General features: G+C 38.8%; 1 protein-coding gene across 1 annotated transcript in view; it reads right to left on the reverse strand.

Annotated features, from left to right (window-relative positions):
• The window catches only part of Map3k15 (mitogen-activated protein kinase kinase kinase 15), a 148983-nt gene that overhangs the window by 72343 nt on the left and 58481 nt on the right, over positions 1 to 18159 (reverse strand). The window contains exons 4-6 of the mRNA XM_021152935.3: positions 14410 to 14603; positions 11315 to 11483; positions 8797 to 8903 (exon numbers count right to left, since the gene is read on the reverse strand). Coding sequence (XP_021008594.1) covers positions 8797 to 8903; positions 11315 to 11483; positions 14410 to 14603 — 470 coding nt within the window. The remainder of the gene's footprint in view (positions 1 to 8796; positions 8904 to 11314; positions 11484 to 14409; positions 14604 to 18159) is intronic.

Below are 18159 nucleotides of genomic sequence, written 5' to 3' on the forward strand. Positions count from 1 at the left end.
TGGAATCTTCTGCACCTGAGATTCTCTCTTCCATCTCTTGTATTCTGTTGCTGATGCTCGTATCTATGGTTCCAGATTTCTTTCCTAGGGTTTCTATCTCCAGTGTTGCCTCATTTTGGGTTTTCTTTATTGTGTCTACTTCCCTTTTTAGGTCTAGTATGGTTTTGTTCATTTCCATCATCTGTTTGGATGTGTTTTCCTGTTTTTCTTTAAGTACGTCTACCTGTTTGATTGTGTTATCCTGTTTTTCTTTAAGGATTTGTAACTCTTTAGCAGTGTTCTCCTGCAATTCTTTAAGGGATTTTTGTGCTTCCTCTTTACTGTCTTCTACCTGTTTACCAGTGTTCCTTTGTATTTCTTTAAGTGTGTTATTAAAGTCCTTCTTGATGTCCTCTACCATCATCATGAGATATGCTTTTAGATCCGTGTCTAGCTTTTCCGGAGTGTTGGGGTGCCCTGGACTGGGTGAAGTGGGAGTGCTGGGTTCTGATGATGGTGAGTGGTCTTGGTTTCTGTTAGTAAGATTATTACGTTTACCTTTCGCCATCTGGTAATCTCTGGGGTTAGTTGTTGTCGTTGTCACTGTTTAAGGATTGGAGCAGAAGCTGTGTTCCACTCACCAGCAGTCTCAAAATCCTGTGGCGGGGGTCGTGGGTAGCTGGCGGTACCCCGGTCTGGTCCAGCCGGAAGAGGCCTGTGGCCCTACTCAGGCTTGTTTTCTGCTTCCCTAACTAATGCAGTCCCAGGTCCTGCGAGCAATTGGATTGGAGCAGAAGCTGTGTTCCACTCACCAGAAGTCTTAAGATCCTGTGGCGGGTGTTGTGGGCAGCTGGCGAGCGTCAGCTGACTCTGTGCCCTAGCTACCCCGATGCTGTTCCGACCGGGCCATGAATATTTTTTTAATTGCCCATTACCTTTATTTATTCTTCATTAGCTCAATTCCCTTTCACAAACCAATTTCTGTTGATATATAAATGACTCAGTAAATAAAGGAGGACAAACAGGAGGGACAAAAAGGAAACAAAACAGAATGATATCGAAGGTTTGAGGTGGCCAGTGAGAAGCAAGATTAACAGACAGAAAGGGCAAATAGTTTGTAAAAAATAAAACCTGTATTATTGGCAAGGCTGCTGTGCAGAAGGAAGCACAGTAATTCATTTTCTCAGCAAACTAATGCAGCAGGATTTTTGTTCATAGCAGCAGGATTCACAATAGCCAAAGGTAAAGGTATCCTAAATATCTAGCAAAGATTCAATGGATAGATAATATATGGGTTATCCATACAATGAGATCTTACTCAGGCTTTAAAAGGAAGAAACTTCTGATACATAGCACAATGGTTATGGACCTTGATTACACTAAGACAAATTAAGTCAGCCACAGAAAGCTACACAAGATGTTGTTGAAAGCAGTCCAATTCATAGAAAGAATGGTGGTTACTATGTGCTCAAGTCAGGGGAAAGTAGAGTTGAAAAGGGGAAAAAAGAGTTGAAATGTAAATACACAGTTTCTGCTTGGGAGATGAAAAAATTCTAGAGATCTGTTTTACAACAGTAACAATGTATTTAATACTACTAAATCAAATTTTAGATTACATGCTTTTACCACAGTAAGAAACATTTGTATTTTAACAAAAGTATCTATTATGAAGTATGAACATTCAGCTACCATCTAATACTCTCAGTTACATATGCCAAAACAAGCAACATAAGGAGATTGCCCAGCAATTTCAAGTAGAATCTCATGGTTTGTTTTGGTAGTCCTGCAGGCACACAAAATAAAGCATTTTGAGATTAGTGTAATTAATTATGCCATTACTAGCCTTAGCTTTTAAGACTAGTATTACACATCATGCTATGTTAAAATAATATGGTTATGGACTTAGATCATATTGATCAGCTGTTAATTTTATACCTTTACCTTTTTCTTTATCTTCCCTGAAACAAAAAGTTAGACTTACATAATTCTAAGTTGGCAGTGTTTATGGTTCTCATCATTTATAGGAAAGCAATAAATACATTTTCTCTTTGCTTTATGGTAGCTGGAGATAATGTACTATAATAATTGGAAGATGACATTTTTCTACTCATGACAAACATGTAACATAGAGTGGCTACTTATATAACTATAGAAAGTAGATGGTTATACTGAATAGTAAATATATACAGAAATGATAAAAGGAGAGTATGGCTACTCCAGAGATGACAAGCCTACATGATCTCAAAGACAAAGTGTCCTTTCACTTATACAGCCTCTGGGGACCCCCCAGAAGCTAGGGTTTGGATGGTTCGGAACAAGGTTAGTTTCTCTCTGCTATATGCCAGATTAAATTACTGTCATCAACCCACCTATTCCTCCATTTCCAGGCTCAGTAACCAAAGTGGAAAGATCTGCCCTGAATGTGGACTCAGAATAAAAGAGGGAAAAGAGTCGATCATATAGCATATTCAAGCTCTATTTCTTCTGCAAACAAGCAGGTCTGTTGCTGCTACCTCAATTGCCTGTGGTCATTAGATCTCTGTTCTTTAGGCTGGCAATGTAGATTTACATCAGGAACCCTAAAAGAACTCCCGTACCTATAGTCTTGGACTAGGAATGTAACATTGGTTTCTTTTATTCTGCTGAGGCTTCTAGCTTCTTAGACTGAAAAACTACCAGGTTCTCTAGACTTTCCATTGTAGTATAGATGGCCATTGTTGGACCATGTAGCTTTTAAATGTATAAGACAATATATTAAATTATCCCTTATAATTATGCATAATTTGTAACACACACACACACACACATACATAAAGTATTGATTCTTTTCCTATAGAGATCACTGACAAATACAGGTTTTGGTGCCAGGAGTGCTATTGAAGCCTTTGGAATTGGCTTCCTTACGAGTTTTAAAACATTTGGAGCTTTAAACTAAAGAAGTTGTAACCAAAGTTTGGTGGGTAATTCTGGTGAGAGCACAGAAGACCAAGAAGTTAATTAAAATACAGACAGTAAAGATTATGCGTATGAGATCTCAGATGGGAAGCAGACTTTACTTGGAATTAGACTATAGATTATTCATGTTCTGTCATAACAAAGAACCTATCTACAGTGTCTTGAGATTTTATAGGAGGATGAATTTAAAGGTGATAGATTAGGCTGGAGAGATGGCTCACTAGTCAAGAGTACCTGCTGCCCTTTCAGGGGACTTAGGTTCAATTTACCAGTACCCACATGTTGGCTCAGAAACTCTTAACTCTAATTCCAGGGGATTCAATACCCTTTTCTGGTTTCTACAGGTACCAGACATAAAAGTTGTATATAGACATACATGTGTAAAAAATACTCATAGGTAAAAAAATAAAATTAATTAAAAAATAAAGGTCATAAATCACTAAATTTGGCAGAGGAAAGTTCAAGGGAAGCAGACATTCAGATTGTGCCATCTATCTTGCTGCTTGATTTTAGTCAAGTTTATAGTGAAAATTGTAAGCAGAAATGTTTGGATATTTTACAACGTGTTCAGAGAAGCAGCAGCTAGCTTGGAGGCCGGGCATACAGCTGCTGAAGAGATTTAGTCCATTAAAAGAAACCAAGTATTTTGCATCAAGACAATAGGAAAGATACCTTGAACATCTTCAGGAATGACCCTGACCTGTGCAGGCTCAAGGGTATAAAGGTTAACTAAGTTGAAAGAGCTTTGCTTAAAAAAAAAAAAAAAAAAAAAAAAAAAACGAGCTCAGGGATCTCTGCTGCTGGCGCGGTTCTCAATGTTCAGTCATCCAAGCAACTTATAGGCCACTGAAGCCATAGTCCAAGAGGGCACAGATAGTGCTTGAACTGGCAACAGATCTTGATGGCACCCATATGAAACTATTTTAGCAAAGATACAGAAAGCAAGAGTTATGAGCAAGGGTTATGAGGCTTTACTCAGACTTCAAAAGAAAGCCTAGGAGGATAGGTACTAAGTGGCAAGATCAAGATTCCTGCAGGCAACACATAGAGGGCAATGTCTAAATCTGTGCAGATAGAACTACTAGAGATAGCAGAGACTTGAACATCCGAAGAAAGCTGCAGGTAGTGAGCAGGGCCAGATGGCAAGGCCATAGCAGCAGGACAACTGTAACCCACTGAAAGCTCATACAATGTCATAAATGCTGGGCATGGATCCACAGGATTTAAGGTTTGTCCTGAGTTTTAGTCTTGCTTTTGTCCCACTCCTCTTTTCTATGACCCCATTTCTCTTTTTGAGACTGGAAATATTTTCTCTGTGCTTCTGAATGTGAAATGTATACAGCATACTTTGTACGTTTTACAGAGATTCACAACTAATAGGTTAGTGTTCAGAGACTTTGGACTTGGACTTTTGAACAGTGCCAGAACTGTTACGATTATAGGGACTCCTGGAAATAGCCTGAATATATTTTATATTATGGGGTGGACATGAACTTGGAGGCCAGAAGTAGAATGTTATAATTTATATATGAAATATCCCAAATGGGGTCACATACTAGGGGCTTTGTTACTAGCTGATGGACTTTTTGGAAATGACTGCATCTCGAGGGCTCTGACCTAGTCAATCTGTTGATGAATTCATAATATGATGACATTTTTTTGAGGGAGTGAAACTAGGAGACAGATGAAGTTAGTCACTGGAGGCATGCTCTGAAAAGCTGTGTCTTGTCTTCCCTCTTTCCATTTTCTTCCTGCTGGCCATGAAGTGAGCTTCCCTGCTCCTCTACATGCTCCCTACTACATATTGCTTACCACAGGTCCATAAGTGATGGAGCTGAGTACTATGGTCTAAAACTTCTGAAGGTGAGAGCTAAACCAAATAGTTCCTTCTTTAAATTGTTTTTCTCAGGTAAACATAATGATAGAAACAAACAAAAACACTGTCTAGCATAGCCATCTTTCTTCTCACTTAGCTAGATCTTTGGTTAGGATATTATAGCTACAATTGTGTATATAGTAAAGTCTTGTCTATAAAAGTAATAACAAATACAAAATTGCTCATAAAGGATTTCACTCCATTGAGAGGCCAGCAGTTTAACTGCCCAGTGGAAACTTCAAGTAGCTTTGAATGGGCTTCTGAATGCAGTGAAGTGGAAGATACCAGGAAAAGCTGGCTGGCTCAAGCCAGCTTTCCTACTGACAGGGAACCCTTGCCATCTGAGGGTCAAACACCATTCATTTCTGCCAACCTTTAGTAACTAATTTATGGCCATGTTTTGGTTCACTTCATAAAAAGTAAAGGTCAACCGAAATGCAGGAATACTCCTTTCCTTTTCTTTCTTTTTTGTCTATCTCTATTTTTCCCTTATACATATAAGGCAGCCCCTACTAACTTCCTTAAAACTATATAAAAAGCCATATCCTACTACAAGTATGCTGAGAGCTGGACAAGTTTGAACAGAAAAATGAACTTCAAGACTACACATATAAATGAAGCACTTGGAAACTCCTAGCTTATTGTGTGAAAAATAAGGTACTCAGCACCCAAGGACCCTTGCCCAGACTCTACAGAGCCAGTATCTGACAGGAGACAATCAGACCAGAAAGCAAAATAAATGTTCATCTTTTATATGCAATACAAATTATTCTCTTCTAGATTACAAACATACTCGTCTCTGAATAACCTCATACTTCCATAGCCACTTTTAGATGTCAATTTCCACTTCAAATCCTGTTTTACTCTTTCATGTCTTTGAGAGGATAATAATCAACTATATTGTCCACTATTTGACAGTGGATACTCTCTGATGTGTCTAGTTGAAAAGATAGCGACAAGCAACTCATATGGCTTCCAGTTCTTATTTAACAAGTTAATTTTATAGTACTTATAGTGCATAAGGAATTTCCCCAAGAATTTCATAAGTGATAACACATTTAATTCTTTTAAGTCAATAATCAATCACATAGAATCACATGTTACTAAAATTGGAGCACACTACACCGAGGGAACAGGAGTTTGTTTTCTCAGGCTTAAGTTGTTCTCTCTACTTTGGGTTATATATGTATATAAATATATATGCATATATGTGTGTACATCAACAGGTAGATATATAGATAGATAGATAGAGAGAGAGAGAGAGAGAGAGAGAGAGAGAGAGAGAGAGAGAGAGAGAAAGATAGATAAACATGCAAAGAAATATTTACAAAAGCATCTGTTTTAACATTCCAAATTTGGAGCATCCTAAATGTCCATAATCAGTAAAATTAATAAATCATGACATATCTATAAAATGGGATATTCTACAGCAACAAAAAAGAGCTAGTGATGTATATAATGGCATACATGAATATCATCAACATACCATTGAAATCCTGAAGCCAAATACAAAGGAGAATATGTTGTATGGTTTTAGTTTTGTGAAGTTGAAGCCAATAAAAAATAATCTATGGGGATGGAGGTTGCAACACTGGTTGCAACACTGGTTGCCTTTGAAAAGGCAGAGGTTGCAGATAAAGCAAAACAGAAAACTTTTAGGTAATTTTTTTCTATTTTGGTAGAGGTATCATTTAGATGTGTATATTAATTTCTCATACTCATCAAATTATGTATTTAAGATCTACACACTTTCACTGCTTCAAATTTTATTTTGATTTAAGAGACCTTATCATGGGTTACAAGATTCTGGGTTCCCATTTTGTTGCTGTCTTAATGATGTTGCCATTTCAACAATCTAAACAATCTAAAGCTTAATCTAGCTTCTGAAAAAGTACAGCCTCAGATCATTCTAAACACTTATTTCATGTATTCCTTATTTGAAGATGTCATTCATTGGTTAGAAGGTTGATGAGGATATAAGCCCCTAGCTATTAAACCAAATTGCATAGATTTCTAGAATACTCTTCTGTATTGATCTGACATGATTTCATAAGTAACAGCATACTTACTGTGGACAGAAAAGAATGTACATAATTCTTAAAATATTTATTTTTCTTTCTATATTATCAATAGAATAAGAAAGACAGTAGAAATTAGACATTTAGACACCTAAGATTTTGAGAGGTTGAATATGCTTTACTCTGCAAATTTACAGTAGTCATGTTTGGATGGCCACTTAGCTAGAAACCACATTTCTCAATTTCATTTGTGGCAAGATGGAGACTAAATTCATATCAATGGGATGTAAGAAGAAGCAACTCAGTTGTTCTGACTAATTTTATGTCAACTTGATACCAACTTAACACAAGTTAGAGTTGTCTGAAAGGAGAGAACCTCAATTGAGAAAATGTGTCCATAAGATCAAACTATAAGGCATTTTCTTAATTAGTGGTTGATGCACTATGATGAAAAATGAACTTCAAGACTACACATATAAATGAAGCACTTGGAAACTCCTAGCCTCCCGCTATCTCTCTTTGAGGTAGAGTCTCATTATGTAGCTCTTGCTGTCCTAGAACTTGTTATTTAGACCAAGCTGGCTTTGAATTAATAGATATCTGTCTGCCTCTGCCTCTGCCTCTGCCTCTGCCTCTGCCTCTGCCTCTGCCTCTGCCTCTGCCTCTGCCTCTACCTCTTGAATGCAGAGAATAAAGGCATGCACCACCATACCTGACCCTTGGGTAATTTTTTTAAGTGTCTGATCTCAAAGTTAGAATATATGCCCTGCTACGCACACTCCAGTGAAGTCTGCTTGGCAGGCTGAGAGGCCTGGAAGCACTCACGAGGCAAAGAGTTTCAAGGAAACTCAACCTCCTGGAACCTTGGCATTCTCATAACCTGTATACTCATACCTTATCCCCGTGTTAGTCTGGTGTATGGATCCACGTGCTCTCTTTTAGTATTATTTTATTATAAGTCCCTTTAAAGATTGAATTCTGACATAGCTAAGCCTTCGCCAGTGTTCTAACATCCTAGAAAATCCTTGAAGCCCACAAAATTGGAATTCAGTAGGAATTCAGTGAGGTTACTTATTCAGTAACATTCAAATTTACTTCTAGTAGAGACAGTGAAACTAATTAGGCATTACAAAGTACAGAGCTGGATTAGCTCATGGCTGGTCTGCAGAGTGTTTACTTGGGACAGTAGCCAGTCTCACCCAAACAAGGGAATACACAATGGCCTAGCTAATAGGTAGGTTTACCATTTAACAGTTAGACAGGGATCTTCTCTACAGCCAGGTATCGCAGGTTACATTACATATTAAAAGCAAGTTGGTGAATTCTTCTGACAAACGGAGATTCGCCACAGATACTTAAAAGAACAGCCAAGTTACACTCGTACAAGAATTTATCAAGGCCTAGGAAATTGGAGGTTTGTGGTATTGCATTATTCATGAGGTCTGCTAGAGCAGAACCCCTTGGTGCTAGCTTTCACAAGACTCAAAGGAGTAGCACAAATTGTGACTAGGGTGTGAAATCCTTACCTGTGATTAGCTGACCCTAAGCAGAGCTGTTTTATCTTTACTGTAAACATTACCTGGTTCCTGTATGTCCTTTTGAAGTCATTCTTTTGTTTTGTGTCAGGTAACTTCAATGTATTTTGCCTGCCATGACATCCTACCCCTTTGTTTTCTGTATTATATAAAACTGGTGTACACTTTGTGAAAATACATTCAGATTCTACACAATCTCTCGTGTTGATTCTGTCTGTCATTCGTAGACTCCTTGTCCACCTGCAACCAGAGACCCGTTCTACACAGACAGGGACCAAAAAGGGTCTGCAGCAATGCCCCAAAGGCAAAGTATCTTATATATTTTCATACCTTGGGCAGTTAACATATGACTTGTATGTGATAATTGTTGAAAAGACAACAGAAGAATTTAACAGGTCACATATTCACAAACCCTACACATAACTATTCTTACCTATTCAGTGCAAATGCATAGTGAAATTTAATGTTGTGCTGATCAGCCAAATCACACGTTGGCAGCATCTTCAGTGTTTCTACCAGCTTGACCATTGCATCGTAGTCCTGTTGGCAAAAGGACTCAGAGTGTGAGAAAGATAGGAAACAGCCCTTCATAGATTTTTCTGAATAGGTACAAACACAAGACAGCCTCCAAATTTAAAAATAAACTGTTCTTTGCAGATAGTATTTAGTGAAGTTAATTGTAGCCTTGACAAGTACAGAGAAAAAAATCACAAAAAAATGAGATAGAGCAGGAATTCCTGCTATCAGAGGGCACAAAAAGATCAATAGAAAATTGGTTACATCCCCCCCAAAAAGGGCAAGTGAGCCTGATAATAGGAAAAAGATATTGTATTGAGTGTGGGAGGGTTAATACCAGCAGCAGAACTGTGTTAAAATGAGTTTGATAAATACAAGAAAACTTAGTCACTTTCCCATGCAAATAAAGGGAACATTTTACTCCTTCATACTTTGGCTAAATTAATATAATTTAGAATTTCTCAACTGCAGCACTGTTGATACTCTGGGCCTAAATCTCTGCTCTGGGATGCTGTCCTGTGTATTGTTAGATGAGTAGCCGCCTCCCTACTAGAAGACACAAGTACCCCCAGGCTGACAATTACTGTTCCAAATGCTGCATCATTACCCTGGGGTTAAATTGCTACCAAGTGTGTCTCTACAGGGTCCCATTTTAGCAGTGCCATTAACAATTACTCTTTTGGGTATATGCCCAGGAGTGGTATAGCTGGGTCCTCAGGTAGTACTATGTCCAACTTTCTGAGGAACCACCAGACTGATTTCCAGAGTGGTTGTACCAGCTTGCAATACCACCAATAATGGAGGAGTGTTCCTCTTTCTCCACATCCTTGCCAGCATCTGCTGTCAAGAAGTGCTTGCTGACAGGAGCCTGATATGGATGTCTCCTGAGAGGCTCTGTCAGAGCCTTACTGATACAGATGTGTATGTCACAGCCAACCATCAGACTGAGCATGGGGACCCCAATGGAGGAGTTAGGGGGAAGACTGAAGGAGTGAAGGGGTTTGTAATCTCATAGGAAGAACAACAATATCAACCAACCAGACCCTGGGAAGGAGGCTAACATTTGAAATATAAATAAATAAAATAACCAATAAAAATTTTAAAAATACATTATAATAAAGTTAAATGAATGTTTAAGAAAATTACTCTTTACCCAAGTGTATAACTACTGGTATTGGCAAACTTTCTGCTAGCCAGTCAGCAGAGAGGAACTTCCTATGGATATCTGACACCTGGCTTTGGACCTTGGTGCTGCTGTTTCAGTAGAGAGAAGACAATATATCCCTGGAACCTTCCAGCTCTACTTTGAGCCTAAGAGTTCTATCAATGAAAAATTAACAACTGAAGGCATTCAGGAAGTGAAGGGCAGAAGAAACCAGTAACTCCAAGAAGCAATTCAAGAGCAGGGTATGGTGGCACATGCCTATAGTCACTACAGTGGGGAACGGAAAGCAGGAGCATCTAGAGTTTAAAGTCATATTCACCTACAGAACAAGTTCAAGGCGCAATGGGCTACAAAAGACCCTGTCTCCAAATAACAGCAAAACCAAAATCAAAAAGGACTACTTCAAGAAAAGTCAATCATATTTTCTTGTTGCATAATAGCCACCTGTTATTAAAGGTAGCTATATTTTTTATCACTCAGGCCATGGGTTCCTTAGTAGCTAACTCTGTTCTTGGTCCAGATCATAAATGGATGGCCCTGTCATTCATATGTACAGACATGTATTTGTAGTGTAGCTTTGTAGTATTCTACAAGTAAAACATATTAGACTTTGTGCTTCCAGAAGGAAGAGACTCAAGATACTCTTAAAACTTGTTCATTTTGGGAAAAAAAAATCGTCAGTTTCCTTCATATTTCACACCCCATAACCTGGGTCTCAAAATCTTTCAGTAACTTCTGATGCCAATTTTTCAATAACCATCTCTATTCCTTAGTTCTGTAACATAGCTCAGCTACTGCTACTCTCACTGATGAGTGGTGGTAAAAAGAAAAAATATGAATTAAAGGTTAAAGGAGATGCCTGAAGAGTTGGGAACAAGGGCAATGAAGCTATAGTCAGCCTCTGTTTGAATCTTGACTTTACTGCACTCTAAATTTGAGCAGGTTACTTAATTTCTCTGTGCCTCAAATTTCTTCATTTAAAAGTAAGACAATAACAGCAAACCTAAACCAGAGAGTTAAGAGGACTTAATGAATCTGCATTTACAAAGAATTGGGTAGTAGTAATAATAATAAATTATTCGTTTCTTATTTTAAGCAGTTTTATACAAATAGGACTTCTTGTTGCAGTACTCACTCCAGCTCTAATATGACAAATTATCTCTAAATCATACACAATAGCCCATAACTAGGTTACATACCTAGTTAGATAGAGCAGCTTCACCATACTCCTGATGTAAGTATGCTAGCCATACCTAAGCACACTTCATACCTGGATATCACGGTAGGACAGAAGTAAGTTAATGATGATGTCCGAGGTCAGAACCTCAATGTTATCCATACGGAATTTGATCCGAGTCAACTCTTTTGCCAGTTCATCACCTTGGTATTTCTCTCTGGCTTTCCGGATGTCATTTAACAATGTTTCTTTATAATAAGCACTGGAGAAAGAAACAAAAACCCCTGATCATGTACAGGCATTCAGGACTCTCTTGAGTGCTCAAACAAGCATGGTTCTCAATAACACATAAGGACCTTGGCCACTCCTGAGCCTCCTATACCAGTAAACATAAGATGATGTCTACCTATTCACTACAGGAATAAACTAGTAAGTGATAATAAAATTTAGTTTATTACAAGCTTAAAAATATCTTCAAAGCTGAAACTTCAGTCTATAGAATTTTCAATGCAACCCCAAGACTTACATACACACACACACACATACACACACACACACACACACACACACACACACACACACACACACAGCATGAAGCAAGCTTATATGATTATTTAATTTCCCCGACTATCAATCAACAGATTATCAAAAACCAAACAAAACTCCAAAAGACATACAACCTAGGTAAATTCATTTTAGAAATATTCTCATTGTCTAAGTGTTCCCAGTTACTAGTCAGGAAGTAGTTCCCAGGTGAAGAAGATGGGAAATTGATGGTATACTTTTGAGCAATCCAACAAGGGCTATACAGAGGCCAGCTTTCCTTGTTATATTTTTTGTGAAACGTTTTCTAATATAAAGTAAAAACAAAATCTCCTCTTCTGAACATCAAAACAACGAAATGGTATGTAAAACCATCTAAAACAGTAAATAGACCCTGAAACGTCTTCACAGCCTTTCATACAACCAGTATTATTATGTGGTACTTAAGACTTGAAGAATCCTAATTTGGTGATATAGAAGTCAATGATGACCATAGATTGACTTAAGTATCTTATCTATTTTCCAAGTAATTTTAAATAGAGTCTGTGCATTACCAAGTGGTAATGGTATCAACCCATCAAGAAGCTGAAATGATGTAACTAACTGTAAAGACTAAATTTAGGAAAGAGTAAATTAGTCAACTCTATAGAAGGAACAATAACAGATAAAATGTGGACAGATGGTACTTAGTCTGAATAATTATAAAATAGTGGCACATAAATGCACATACAGCACATAGTCTGGTCCAATGTTCCTAATAAGACCTCAATTAACATTTAAATAATAGAGTAATAGCCTGCAGAAAGAGTTCTGATATAAACATACCAAGGCACTGCTTTCATTCTTTATTTCCTTATTTGTCAAGTGCCATTACACTAATGATGAGCAAATTAGTAGGTCCTGCCAGTATTTAAAATTCTGTTATTAACTGAAAGAGTCATTTAGTTAGGTTACATCCATTGCCCATTCAGCAGACTATAAAGGCATCAAAACCATTAAGGTGTTATTAGTTTGGCCTAATGAATAAAAAGTTATACTTTAGTCTGGCTTTCAAGGGTAACTGAAAAATCACTTAAAAAGAAAATATAATAAGAACAGTAACTTTTATGTAAATGAAATTATGCCCGACATGTTGGAGACAGCAGGTACATAGTATAACCATTTCTGTGTCTGGTAACCAGGGAGGATGTTGTTAATCACTGTGAACTTGGAAATGGTTTTCAAGTGCTTTCAAGCACAAGACTCAAGATAAAGATAATAAATCTGCCAGGGTTGGTACTTTGGCTAAAATCCTACTAGTCATTCCTGTTACAGAGATTTTTAAACATAAGCACCATTAACCCCTCATTAACCACTGTCAGGCACCAGGCACAGGACAGAGACCACCAACAGGTATTTGGAGCCTTTGGAATTTAAAACAACCCTCCCTCAGTTTATTTTCCTCCTAATACATGGATATAAATGAATGAGAAACAAACTTGAACCTCTTTCTTACGGACGTGAGTCCTCTGTCAGATTTAAGCTATATGTCTCTCCATTAGACCTAAAAAGATGCTATTAGAAGAGGTTTCTCTCTAAATCCCACTAAAATTTTTCCTTTGAAGTGAACATAATAGCTAGCAAGGTGTCAAAGAACCCCTTATTTGTTTTCTGTTGCTGCCATCTGGGTTTTGAGATTTCTTCCCCATTAAAGTCTGCATCCCAAGGAAAGGCAAGAGGACAGAAAGGGTGAGAGGCTGTTAATAAGTGTGACTGTCATGCAGCACTTTAATGGTAATCGTCCACAGTTCAGGGTGCCATGATCCTTGACATTTCATTACAAGTCAGTTCTGCCAGTCCTTAGGATTTTCATTTGTTTTGGAAGAACAAATCCTTCTTATGACACAACTTACAGGAGATAAATCCTTTAAATTGGCTGTGAGCGAAACAATGGGGATCCTCTAGTTAAGAAAAATTTCCTACCTTTAACTTTTTAACTAACAACACCGAAGGTATAGTTTATTGAGCACTAAGGCTCCAAAAGAGGCAATGACTTCTCCAAAGTTTCCCAGTGAGCAATTCCCGAAGCCAGGATTCATACTCAACCCTGTCCACCTCTGAGTGGACACCATACCCCATGATGTCAATCTATGGATAACGTGTCACAGGACATCCTGAGGTCAGGTTGGTTGAAGCTTGACTCAATGCATGCTTACAAGAACTGAAAGTCAGAATGACCTTGCTTTGGCATTTTCAGAACCTGAATAACTGAGAGCATAAAGTTATGTTCCGAAATTATCTGAAAACACAGGATCTTAGAATTGAAAAGCTCTAATAACAATCATGGAGTTAAGTTTCCCATTTTCTAAAGGAGAACAGAGCTGTAGAGAAGATTACATAGCAAGGTCCTATAGGGAACCAGGGCTAGCCCCAGGCCAAATTCTGACCATCTAAACTTCACTTCTTTTCTGGCTTCATCTTAGAAACTGATCTTATTGAGGAACTAAGGGGGTTCTGATGGATTCCAGGACAATTAAGTGGACAGCCAATGAACCCTATTCTCTAGGTATCTTGGCCACTTCAAAGTATACCTTATACTACCTCCATGAAAATAGAGGGCAATTTCTGCAAGACACCCAGGATTTTTAATGGCTGATAGAAATTACCATGAAGTCACACGGATGTCCTTAAGGAGGCTAGTGAACCTGTCGACCAGGGGCATACACAGTGGGCCCAGTATGGTGTCCCAATTAGGCTGCATGTACTCTGAGGCTCTCCTTTGGGCATCACTCTCACAGCAAAAATAGTCAGCACATGGTGTCACAGTGTAGGGGATAAAATAATAATTTCCACTGGATGCCTGTAAAAAACAAAAACAAAAAAATTTGTTTCAGAAAGCAAATGATACGGAAGTACACAGCTATGGCCCTTAGTAGACAGACCTGATAGGACAGGGAAGGGGAAGTTGTACAATATGGACACCACTTTGTGTGATATCATTACAAATCTATTATGCTTAAAACAGAAAAACACTCAATTTCAAATCGCTACTAGTTTGCCTCTGAATTTCATTGGCAAAAATATTTTAAGTTTTAGAAACCATATAAGCTCATTACCTGTCCTCCAAACCACAAGGAACTTGGATCCCTTGAAAATCAAAGATTATAAAGTGACATATTGGTTTTTAGTGTAAATTAAAAGTCCACATTATCTGATGATTTAATACAGGTGCTATTAACTTTTGTGAATAAAAATGGTTTCTACAAGAATCACATATTGATACATATGATTACTTTGAAAGATTTTGTGAACAAAATCTGTTGAAGTATTTTACAGCATTAAGCAATACTCACGTAAAGCAACATCTTTTGTTCTACAGAATAATTATAGTTGATTAAATCACGACCCTTTAAAAGTATAAGCATTACCTTTAAAAGGCATTAACTCAGTAGTCAATTTTTAACACATTGAAGGCTAAAAATACATTCTTTATATGATATTCTTATACTCAATCATCTATACACACATACACACACATACATACAAACAAATAAATTTGGCATACATACACAAAAAGAATGGAGACCAAGGGCCTGGCTTTGTAAAACTGTATTTGAAAATAACTGGATATTGTACCAGAATAATTGACATCTTGTTGAATAATTTACATCTTGTTGAATCGTTGGCCAAAGGGTTCCCATGGACCACCACCAGGAGCTTGCCAAGATACAACCTGGTAGTAAGGCCATATTGCTGAGTACAGTGTTTACTTACATCATCAAACGTGGAGAAGTCAAGCTGGTATCCAACCAAACACTTACTGACTAGCATTTATGCTGATGGAAGTTACTCATCAGTGTCACTCAGCTATAGACCCTACAACCTGTAACAGTCACTTAACTGAAGGATATACTGGTGCAGTGGTAAGATAGATGTTATGGGGGTAACCAACAACTTTTTTTTTTACTGGATTTAAGCCCCATTCCATGAGATGAAACCTTCTAAAGTGACCAACAATAGAGACTAGATTGGCCATAGGCCTAGGGAAAAACTTACTATTATTATTCTGCTAAAGAAACATAGCAATAAAATGACTCCTGATGACATACTGTTATGCCAACAGACCAACATTTCCCTCAATCCTCATCAGAAAAGGTTCTTTTTGCTGTAGATGGGGACTACCACAGAGACTCATAACTGGACAATGTGCAAAAAGTCAGAGACTTTGGAGCACCCAGTCCTAACTGAGATGTCTTTTTCATTTCATCCCCCCTTAAGGCTCAGGGATACAGAAGAGGAGGCAGAAAGATTGTCAAGAGGCAGAGGTTGAGGATGACTCTAAGGAGACAGTGAGTTCCTGACACAACAAAACTGATAAACATATGAACTTACAGAGACAATAGACAGCAAGCATAGGACCTGCAGGGTTTCAAGACACAAAGTCACACCCCCAACCAAGAACCTATTTGCAATTGATACCTGCTGGTAAAGGTGAAATCAATTTCCTTTTATAGTGTATCATTAGGTCTATCAACCACATTCCATGGCAGGGCAAATGGCAGGAGTAATTGGCTAACACAAAATGAACTCTGTGGGGTTGTTTTATTTTGGAATTTTTGTCTTATTGGGCTTTTTGTTTGGATTTGTGTGTGTGTGTGTGGGGGGGGAATAAGAAGAAACATGAAGCTGTGGGGGGAGGAAGGAGGAGAGATCTGGGAAGAGTTGGGGAGAGGAAAATATGATCAAATATACATATGAAAATTTTAAATAAAATTAATAAAAATAAAAACCTATATGACATTGAGAACGGGGAAAAAGAAAAGGCTAGATGTTTAGCTGAATATGAATCCAACATGAAATAAGACTGAGTAGGGATGCAGTAAGCTAACACCACTAATACCAGCTCCTGCTAGGTATATCTAGAAGGAAACAGCCTCAGTGAATTCTGGGTTAGTCACATTACATTTACACCGCTGCCCTCAGCTGCAAATCACATTGATTGTCACCAAGCTGAACATAATTCATCTGAGACTAAATATTATGTAGCCCATTCTGGCCTCAGACTCACTGTATAGCCCAAGATGACCTTGAACTCTTGGATCCTCCTGCTTCCACTTCTCAAATCCTGACATTATAGGCATGTTCCATAGGCCATTCATGTACTCAATCATCTTGTCTGTCTCTGTCTCTGTCTCTGTCTCTGTCTCTGTCTCTCTCTCCCTCCCTCCCTCCCTTCCTTCCTTCCTCCCTCCCTTCCTTCCTTCCTTCCTTCTCTAGATTTTATCCCCCTCCCGGTCTACTCTCTGACTGTTCCACATCCCATACCTCTTTGGCCCTTGTCTCCAAGAAGATGTCCCCACCCCCAACCCCCAACCCCACCAGGCCTCTCCACTCCCTGGTGTCTCCATTCTCTTGAGGGTTAGGTACATCTTCTCTGACTGAACCCAGACCAGGCAGTCCTCTGCTGTATATGTGTTGAGGGCCTCATATACAGCTGGTGTATGCTGCTTGGTTGGTGGTCCAGTGTCTGAGAGATATCAGATCCAGGTTAGTTGAGACTGTTGGTCCTCCTACAGGGTCACCCTTCTCAGCTTCTTTCAGCCTTTCTCTAATTCAACAATAGGGGCCAGCTGCTTCTGTCCATTGGTTGAGTGCAAATATCTGCATCTGACTCTTTTAGATGCTTGTTGGGTCTTTTGGAGGGCAGTCATGATAGATCCCTTTTTGTGAGATCTCCATAGCCTCAATAATAGTGTCAGTCCTTGGGACCTCCCCTTGAGCTGGATCCCACTTTGGGCCTGTTGCTGGACCTCCTTTTCCTCAGGATCTTCTCCACTTTTGTCCTGGCAGTTCTTTTAGACAAGAATAATTATGGGTCAGAGTTTTGACTGTAGGATGGCAACCCCATCCCTCACTTGATCTTTCTGCTGGAGGTGGGCTCTCTAAGTTCCCTCTCCCCACTGCAGGGCCTTTCATCCAAGGTCCCTCCCTTTGAGTCCTGAGAGTCTCATACCTCCCAAGTTTCTGATACATTCTGGAGGGTCCCTCTACCTCTTACCTCCCGAGGTTTCCTGTTTCCATTCTTTCTGCTGGCCCTTAGGGCTTCAATTCTCGATCACATTCCTCTCTTCCCCTCCCTGTCCCCTTTCCCTCCCAAGTCCCTCCCTCCCTCTTCCTATGATTGCTTTCTTCTCACTCCTAAGTGGATTGAGGAGTTGATTCTCCTCACCTGAGCCCTTTGGCTTGTTAACCTTTTGAGTTCTGTGGACTGTATCTTGGGTACTCTGTGCTTTTTTGGGGGGGGAGGCTAATATCCACCTATTAGTGAGTACATTCCATGAACATCCTTTTGGGTCTGAGTTGCCTCACTCAGGATGGTATTTTCTTGTTCCACCCATTTGCAGGCAAAACTCATG

Source organism: Mus caroli, unplaced genomic scaffold (assembly GCF_978045245.1).
Source record: "Mus caroli unplaced genomic scaffold, Mus_caroli_1 scaffold_5, whole genome shotgun sequence".
NCBI lineage: Eukaryota > Metazoa > Chordata > Mammalia > Rodentia > Muridae > Mus > Mus caroli.